Source organism: Hordeum vulgare, chromosome 7H, assembly GCF_904849725.1.
Source record: "Hordeum vulgare subsp. vulgare chromosome 7H, MorexV3_pseudomolecules_assembly, whole genome shotgun sequence".
NCBI classification, from domain to species: domain Eukaryota; kingdom Viridiplantae; phylum Streptophyta; class Magnoliopsida; order Poales; family Poaceae; genus Hordeum; species Hordeum vulgare.
The window spans coordinates 613,244,673-613,254,847 of record NC_058524.1 but is presented as its reverse complement, the minus strand read 5'-3'; the positions used below and the strand labels follow the sequence as shown (position 1 = coordinate 613,254,847).

General features: G+C 45.0%; 1 protein-coding gene across 1 annotated transcript; it reads left to right on the top strand.

Annotated features, from left to right (window-relative positions):
- Positions 1-8,262: 8,262 nt before the first annotated feature.
- On the top strand, positions 8,263-9,635 carry LOC123409522 (the record flags this gene model as incomplete). The annotated part of the gene is made up of 1 exon (XM_045102393.1): positions 8,263-9,635. A coding segment is annotated over exon 1 (1,170 nt), but the record flags the coding sequence as incomplete, so codon positions are not given.
- Positions 9,636-10,175: the final 540 nt, after the last annotated feature.

Here is a 10,175-nt window from a genome sequence, read left to right as displayed (position 1 = left end):
AAATGTTGAAAGTTGGCATGCTATCATCATTTCACCCACATAGCATGCGTTAAAAAGTTGAGAGGGCTACGACAAAAACTAGATGCACTTCGTGTATAAAACGGACAATCTCTCTCGAAGTATGAGGGTTTCGAACGAGAACTCATCTCTTACAAAGGGATTTTATTTTTTTGAACATATTTGAACTCCATACTTTTTGTGTGTTCAAAATGCACCATTCAAAGCCACATCACAAAATTTCAACAATTTCTGACTTCATTTGGTATTCTTCGTGCATTTACTTTTTTTTGAGCTAGTTGACCCTGAAATTGAAAAGCACTACAAATGAACTCTGAAAATGTTGAAAGTTGGCATGCTATCATCATTTCACTCACATAGCATGTGTTAAAAAGTTGAGAGGGCTACGACAAAAACTGGATGCACTTCGTGTACAAAACGGACAATCTCTCTCGAAGTATGAGGGTTTCGAACGAGAACTCATCTCTTACAAAGGGATTTCATTTTTTTGAACTTATTTGAACTCCATACTTTTTGTGTGTTCAAAATGCACCATTCAACGGCACATCACTAAATTTCAACAATTTATGACCTCATTTGGTATTCTTCGTGCATTTACTTAAAAAAAATTAGCTAGTTGACCCTGAAATTGAAAAGCACTACAAATGAACTCTGAAAGTGTTGAAAGTTGGCATGCTATCATCATTTCACCCACATAGCATGTGTTAAAAAGTTGAGAGGTCTACGACAAAAACTGGATGCACTTCGTGTACAAGACGGACAATCTCTCTCGAAGTATCAGGGTTTCGAACGAGAACTCATCTCTTACAAAGGGATTTCATTTTTTGAACTTATTTGAACTCCATACTTTTTGTGTGTTCAAAATGCACCATTCAAAGGCACATCACAAAATTTCAACAATTTCTGACTTCATTTGGTATTCTTCGTGCATTATCTTTTTTTTTTGAGCTAGTTGACCCTGAAATTGGAAAGCACTACAAATGAACTGTGAAAATGTTGAAAGTTGCCATGCTATCATCATTTCACCCACATAGCATGTGTTAAAAAGTTGAGAGGGCTACGACAAAAACTGGATGCACTTTGTGTACAAAACGGACAATCTCTCTCGAAGTATCACCGTTTCGAACGAGAACTCATCTCTTACAAAGGTTTATTAAAATTCTTTTTGCGTATTTGAGAATTTGACAAAACTATGAAAATGAAAAGTGTTTGAAATTTAGTACATTCCATACATGCATTACATAAAAAGTTTAATACATTATTACATTATTGCACCAATATTCCTATCTATTATTTCTGTTTTCTTCTGGGTCGTAGCCATGGAGAATCTTCATCATTCAGTAGGATGCTTGGGTCAGTTTTCACTTTGAAGGTCGGAATTTCATGAAACTTATTATAATCTTCTGACATGTCTGTCTTGTCATCTACTCCCACGATGTTTCTTTTCCCTGAAAGAACTATGTGGTGTTTTGGCTCATCGGACGATATCTTCTTTTGCTGATTTCTTTTTCTCGATTTTGTAGACATGTCCTTCACATAGAAAACCTGAGCGACATCATTGGCTAGGACAAATGGTTCGTCCATGTACGCAAGATTGTTGAGATCCACTATTTTCATGTCGTACTTTTGGTCTACAACTACCCCGCCTCCTGTTAGCTTCACCCATTTACACCGAAACAAAAGGGATCTTAAAAGTAGGTTCATAGTCAAGTTCCCATATCTCCTCTATGTACCCGTAATATGTTTCCAAACAGTGCCCATTCTCGTCTGTTGCATCAAAGTGGACACCACTATTTTGGTTGGTGCTCTTTTTATCTTGGGCAACCGTGTAAAATGTATTCCCATTTATCTCATACCCATGGAAAGTACATATAGTCGAAGATGGTGGCCTGGCCAAACAGTATAGCTGATCTCCAACGGTGTCGTCATTCATGAGATGTGTCTGCAACCAACTGCCGAAAGTCTTCTCGTGTTCCCCTTTAATCCAAGAGTCAGCCTTCCCCGGGTTTTCGGAGCGTAGAATATTCTTGTGTCTCATGATATACGGAGCCACCACGGTGGAATTGTGTAGAACTGTGTAGTGTGCTTGAGAGAAAGAATGTCCGTCCATACATACTTTTGTTTTCCTTTCTAGTGTGCCTTTTCCTGTCAGCCTACCCTCATACCGGGATTCAGGAACACCAATCGGCTTAAGGTCAGGAAGAAAGTCCACACAAAACTCAATGACCTCCTCTGTTCCATAGCCCTTGGAGATGCTTCCTTATGGCCTAGCACGGTTACAAACATATTTCTTTAAGACTCCCATGAACCTCTCGAAGGGGAACATATTGTGTAGAAACACAGAACCGAGAATTATAATCTCTTCGACTAGGTGAACTAGGAGGTGTGTCATTATATTGAAGAAGGATGGCGGGAACAACAACTCAAAGCTGACCAGACATTGGACCACATCAATCTGTAACCCTGATAGACTTTCTCGATCGATTACCTTCTGAGAAATTGCATTGAGGAATGCACATACCTTCACAATTGCCAGGCGAACATTTTCCGGTAGAATTCCCCTCAATGCAACCGGAAGCAATTGTGTCATAAGCACGTGGCAGTCATGAGACTTTAGGTTTTGGAATTTTTTGTCTTTCATATTTACGATTCCCTTTATATTCGACGAGAAGCCAGTCGGGACCTTGATACTGAAAAGGACTTCAAAGAAGATTTCCTTCTCTTCCTTAGGAAGAGCGTAGCTGGCACGCCCTTGAAACTGCCCTGGATGCATGCCATCTCTTCCTTTATGACGTTCCTGGTCCTCCCGTGCTTCCGGTGTATCTTTTGACTTCCCATACAAGCCCAGGAAGCCTAGAATATTCACACAGAGATTCTTCGTCAGGTGCATCACGTTGATTGCCGAGCAGACCTCATGGACTTCCCAGTAGGGTAGCTCCCAAAATATAGATTTCTTCTTCCACATGGGTACGCGCTTATCAGGGCCGTTAGGAACAGGTTGGCTTCCAGGACCCTTTCCAAAGATTACTTTTAAATCTTTGACCATATCAAATACTTCAGCACCAGTACGAATGACAGGCTTCCCCCGGGGTTCTACCTTGCCATTGAAATGCTTGCCTTTTTCTTTAAGGGATGCTTGGGCGGAAGAAAACGACGATTGTACGGGTACACATTCTTCCTACATTTGTCCAGATATATACTTTCTGTCTGATCCAAACAGTGCGTGCATGCATTGTATCCCTTGTTTGATTGTCCTGAAATGTTACTAAGAGCAGGCCAATCATTGATGGTTACGAAAAGCAACGCTCGAAGGTCAAATTCCTCTTGTATGTGCTCGTCCCACACACGTACACCTGGTTCGGCCCACAGCTGTAAAAGTTCATCAACTAATGGCCTTAGATACACATCAATATCGTTGCCGGGTTGCTTTGGCCCTTGGATAAGCACTGGCATCATAATGAACTTCCGCTTCATGCACAACCAAGGAGGAAGGTTGTAGATACATAGAGTAACGGGCCAGGTGATGTGACTGCAACTCAGCTCCCCAAAAGGATTCATGCCATTTGTACTCAGACCTAACCATAAGTTCCTTGCATCAGCTGCAAATCTCGGGAACTCTCTCTCGATTTTTCTCCATTGCCGACCATCAGTGGTGTGCCTCAACTTATCGTCTTTCATACGATCTTCCATGTGCCATCGCAACAACTTCGCATGATCTTTATTTCTGAACAGACGTTTCAACCGTGGTATTATAGGAGCATACGACATCACCTTGGCAGGAACCCTCTTCCTGGGTGGCTCGCCCTCAATATCACCAGGGTCATCTTTTCTGATCTTATACCGCAATGCAGTGCATACCGGGCATTTATCCATATTCTCGTACTTCTCACCGCAGTAGAGGATGGAGTCATTAGGGCATGCATGTATCTTCTGCACGTCTAATCCTAGAGGGCAGACAAGCTTCTTTGCTTCGTACGTGGTGGCGGGCAATTCGTTCTTTCTTGGAAGCATATTCTTCATCAGTACCAGCAACTTTTCGAATGACGAGTCAGTCACACCGGTCTCTGCCTTCCACTTCAGCAATTCCAGTGTGCTACCCAGCTTCTTCTGGCCATCTTCACAAGTTGGGTACAACAATTTGTTGTGGTCCTGTAACATCTGCTCGAACTGAAACCTCTCCTTTTCTGTGTCGCAACCTCGCCGTGCATCAGAAATGACCCGGCCAAGATCACCAGCGGGCTCATCTGGTTCCCGTTCTTCATCCTGATCTTCTTCTTCATTGTCTTCCATTGCGGTATCAGCATACTCAGGGAACATAGATCGGTAGTTGTCATCATCGTTCTCTTCTTCTTCATCGTCGTCTTCCATCATAACCCCTCTTTCTCCGTGCTTGGTCCAAACATTATAGCCCGACATAAAACCGGACCGAAGCAGGTGGCTCTGAATGACTCTTGAGGAAGTGTAATCCTTCTCATTCCGACATTCAACACATGGACAAAACATATAGCCACCACCATGCTTGTTCGCATCGGCTGCATCTCGAAAAGAATGCACGCCTTCTCTATAAGCGGCTGTGCGTCGATCACCGTACATCCATGGATGGCTCATCTGTGTTATACGACAGTATATCAAATACAATCACGATCCTAAAAATTAGTACCGCACGGTCTAAACGAGAAAATATAGTTGCTAACCTTTCAGAATAAGTAGAAATAAAGAGGAAGAGGTTTAAGCGTGGCTCGGGCATCTCATATCGTAGTTGTGTTCGGTGAACTGAAGCGGCATCGCTCTAACACACATTTCAACAAACACCTCTAGTGCATCCAAAAAAAATGGAGAGCTATCACACACCCACACTCTTCCATCCAAGAAAAATGCAAGGAAGAGGGGAGAGGGGGGTTGTGCTATATATAGGCAGAGGACTTTAGTCCCGGTTTGAGACACAAACCGGGACTAAAGGTGGCGCACATGCGGGATGCCCACCGCGTAGCCCTTTAGTCCCGGTTTGGGACACGAACCGGGACTAAAGGCTCCTTACGGGCCGGGACTAAAGCCTCGAGGAAGGCATTGAGAATTGGGGCGACGTGGCCGGGCCGACTAAAGGGTCCTGGCCAAAGGCCCGTTTTCCACTAGTGCAAGAAAGGGAGATGGAAGAATAGATAATGAAGAAAAGTTAGAAAAAAGACTGAATAATGGAAAAAAGAAATGAACTAAAGTGAAGAATTAGAATGAAAAAAATGGACTCAGTGGACTGACTGAATGAAAAACTGAACACACATCCCTTATCTCTTAATAATAACCAGAATAGTTAAGATTAAAAAATTACTTACAATGACATAGGGAAAAGGCGTATTGAAGTAGAAAGTAGAATGAAGACATCATACGCCGACGGCGGCCGTAGGCAAAGTGGGAGGTACGCCGACGGTTTCTTCGGGGGCGTCGGCATCGATTAGGCCGGCGGCGTCAACGCTTATTCCGGTAGTGATTACAAATGAGAAGACATAATAAAGGTGACTAATGAAAAAGTGTGAGGAACTAGAGTAAACATTGAAGAGAAAATGATAACAAAAGAAAAGGAGACTGAAGAGACTGGGGACAGAGATTAGTGACTGAACAACATCGAAGGACCGACGAAAGAGAGAAGTTAGTATCACTTTTAAACTGACACGAAAAGGTTGTATATACAGAACTGATGATATAGACTTGAGCGACGAACTGACATAAAAAAGATTGATTAATATATACAAACAGAAGAGAGTGACTAATGAAAAAGTGTGAGTAACTAGAGTAAACATTGAAGAGAGAACGAAAACTAAATAAAAAGAGACTAAAAGACTAAGGACAGAGATTACTGACCGAACAACACTGAGGGACCGAAGAAAGAGAGAAGTTAGTATCACTTCTAAACTGACAGGAAAAAGATGTCTAAATAGAACTGATGATATAGACTTGAGCGACGAACTGACATAGAAAAGATTTATTAATATATATACAAAGAGAAGAGAATGAAATAAATAAATAAACAATTGGAACGAAAAATAACTCGCCTGCAGCTGTGAAGATTTTATTTGCATATAACAGTATGCCAAGGTTTTGAAGTACTAGAAAGTCCCTAACTTCCCAAATGTAGCATACTTATTGTTTAGAAAATGTAGTAATTCTGGTACAGAATTGACCATAAAGTTGAAAGTGGATACCGAAATTACTATTAGGGGAGTACTGCTAGGCATCTCTATTTGGTGGATAATATCGGTCTATGTCGTTTGAACCAGGTCAGATAGTCATCACGCCATAAGCGCGGGGAATATTATGCACCTAAGGAACAACTACCCAGGAATATTTCGATGCACAGTTTCGTTAGCCACATTCCAACATATGTCAGAGACTGGAATAGTTTTTGTCGCCTCAGATGCGGTACGACATTAAAGACTTGACTACCAAGAAAAGTTTCGTTGAACCAGTTTTCAAGACCGACGATCCATAACGAATGGAAGCTTGGATGAAGAGAGGTATGCTGAAGAAAGGTTCAAGGGCTACTTACGATGTCCCGACTGGGGGACCTCTCCCCACGCTGTTTAGCGGCCTGGTGGGCCGAGCCGAGGACCCCCTTTGTCGGTTCTGGAATGGGCCACATTACTTACTCCAACGCAATAAACACAAACAAGATGTAGGGTGTTATCTCTTCGGAGAGACCGAACCATCATACATAGACCCTTAGCGTGCAATCTCGACCTCGAGTCTACAAGATTTACCTCCATCACAACCAAAAGATCATAGTTCATCGTCCGACAATACTAATTCATACTAAAAAAGTAGATAAAACCGAGATATAGAAAGGCCCAGAAATTCACCATTTCCTCACTAGACCCTTCCCCTTGCGGTTGTCAGTGCGGTTGTACCCCTCTGTGTTGGCATCAACGGCGGGAGGGCCATCGTCGTTGGAGTTGGAGCCGTGTGAGTCGTTGGTCAGGTCAGAGGCGGAGGAGATGACGTCGGCCATACTTTGACGCCTTTGCCAGTCAGACACGTTCACCTTTGCCGCTGCATCCACCTTGGCCTTGACCTCTGTCTGCTCGATAACATGCATTTTTGTGCCAGAGCCGCCGTGTGTCGTTCTCCTCCGTCCCAAGGAATGCACAGGAGGACCATCACGAGGAGATGCTCCTCTAGATCCACCTGCGCATGGACAACGTCACCACTGCTGCTACCCTCTCCCTTGTCCATTGCTGCTCGTGGTGTGTGGCTCGCGCCTCAGATTCAGGCGTCCTCCTCTTCATCTGTGCCGACGCAGGCACGATGACCCAGTGGTGGCGGGGGATGCCCCCCAGAGCAGACAAAGAAGGCGAAGGGTGGTGCGATGGGTGGTTGACCGGGGAGCAGAGGCAACTGTCTAGTGTCATCATGCACTGCGGCGCCATGCAGCTGGGGGTGGGTGTGGATCCATAGCTTTTGCTGCCACCCCGGTCCAACCATGACGGTGGAACACAATGCAAGCTCCTTCCCGTTGTTCCGCTCTACGTTGCGTATCATCAATTACCAGTCAGCAACAGATCCGTCACCGAGCGTTGAATTGGTGTTGTCGCTCTTCTTAGATCGAAAGGGGAGGGGACTGGAGTCGATAAAGAAAAGTGGAGTGGAGAGTGAGCGATGACTCCGGTCTAGGGTTCAGGGTGCGGATTTATGTGAGGTCGGGGTCGCTAGGGTGGGCCGGTTCGACGTGATGGATGCGCCTCAACACGTCTGAGCCTCCCCATACCCGCCCCAGCTTTGGGTTGGGTTTGAAGTGTAATCAGCCTGAGCGTGTACGACCTGTTTGAGGACTCCGTCCGAGTCATGATTTTCTAACCACGCAGTCCACAGGTCAGTTTAGGGATCCCAGTTGTAGACGTACTTGCATGATTAAAGAAAGCTCAATGCTAGTGTAGTGGCGAGCAGGAACCGAAAATCCTAAAGCCTCATAACCCCCGGGGGTTAGAAGTTTATTTTTTAGAATGTTAGGTACTAATCATGTGCATGTCCGTGAACACATATATTAGGTAGGATATTAATTACACGTTGATATTTGGTAAGGTATTAATTATGGATTGATATTTGGTAGGGTATTAATTACACGTTCATATATTAAGTAAAATATTAATTGTGCTGATATTTGGAAGGATATTACTCTATGGGCCTGGAAATTAGACACGTGGATGGACGGTCTAGGTCCAATGACGGACACATTTCTAGGGCAGAATGAGGAAATTGCTCTCCCCTAAAGAAACAAACCAAAAATTTCACTCTCCACTCCATCGGCAAAGCATCCCAATTCACTCTCCGCCCCTTCACACCGCAGCCGCATCTAGGGTTCCCGACTGCCGACTCCTGCGACCGCCCCCTCCGACCCAACCACTCTCCCTCCTCCAATCCACCTCACTCGCAGCCGGCAGAGAATTTCCTCACCGCTGATGGCGATCCTCAATCGTCTCAAGGCAGCATTCACCCGCCTGGTTAGTGGCTACCGGCGGCTAGCTCCTCGGGCGGTTGCCTCCTCCCCCGCCGACCTCCTATATCCCGTCTCCTCGCCCATGGCGAACAACGAAGTTGTGGGCTTGTCGCTGATGGATATCCCCGAGCATCTCCTGACAGAGATCTTCCTCCGGTTGGCCACCATAGAAGATCTCGCCCGCATCTCCGCCGCCTGCACCGAATTTCGTCGCCTCGTCACCGACCGATCCTTCCTCCGTTGTGTCCTTGGCGTCCACACCCCACAATTTCTTGTCCTCCTTGAGGAGGGGGGGTTCCACCCAGCCCAACCGCCCCACCCCTCCACGGCCGCCGCCCACGCACTCACCTTCAAAGCCGACTTCACCTTCTCTTTCGTCCCATCACCCCATCGTCGACCCGGTTATTGGTTCGTTCAGGACATACGCGACGGCCGCGTCCTCCTCCGCTACGCCCCCTGGGGAAATCATCGCCTAGAATCCACGGATCTTGCGGTATGCGACCCCTTGCACCGGCGATACATCATGCTTCCTGCAGTACCTCAAGAACTTGCCGCTTTGGTAGCGCACCAGGACATGGTAAACAATCCATGGTGCGAGCCTTTCCTCGGTGTCCCCCTCATCGTTGGCGAGGATGTGGATGTGGGGACATCATTCAATGTGATCTGGGTGGCACATTACCAAACGGCATGGAAAACCGCGGTAGCCGCCGCCTTCATCTTCTCTTCAGGCACTGGAAAGTGGAAAAGTGTGGGCGAGTTCACCATGGTCTCATTGATCCAATATACATTTTCCAGGCGCCATTATGCTTATGGATGCTTCTTTTGGGAGCTCAACAAAATTAACAAAGAGTTGCTCATGCTTGACACCCGAAGCATGGAGTTCTCCACTGTTGATCTTCCACCTGGAGAATGGACTATGAATATAGCCATTGTGGAGGCGGGAGAAGGCAGTCTTGGCATGTTTGGTATCCGTGATGAAACTGGCGGTGATCTCTGTTTTTACATTAGGAGGAATAAAGGTCATAGTTCTGCCCAATGGCATATGGAGAAGACAATATCACTAGCTTCTGGGTACCGTCATTATATCAAAGCTGCCACCGAGAGGTACTTGCTCCTAGCAAAGTGTGGAGAGCCTTGGTGCGTGCCAGACGAGGAATGCATTTCAATAGATGTCAATACTTTCCAGCTTGAGAGGTTTTGTGTTAAACCTTTCGAGTTTGCCAAGAATGGAGCGCACATATATACCAACTTCCCACCATCGTTGTTGTCTGCACCAAAAATATGAAGTGGTAAACTTTCGATTACATCCTATTTAGTACACAATACTTGTCTAATGCTTAACAGTTCATTATTGCAGTTAGTCATTCTGGTTTACACGATTTGGTAGTGGTTATTTATCTTGTGCTTGTGAGAAAACCAATCAAGCATTGGGACATAATTGCGATTGTTTTTTCGTTTATTCCAATTGCCTTCTGGATATAATCTGACATGAGAACAGATCTTTCAATCGCATATGAATCAACTGTTATTCTGCCTCATTAAAATGCTAGATTACAACAATTATTTTTGAGGAATACTTTTCAATCACTCAAGGTGTAGAAGTAATACTGCTACAGATCCAGTTTACCTTATTTCATCCACCTGACGAAATTTAATTCCATTCAGGTGCAAC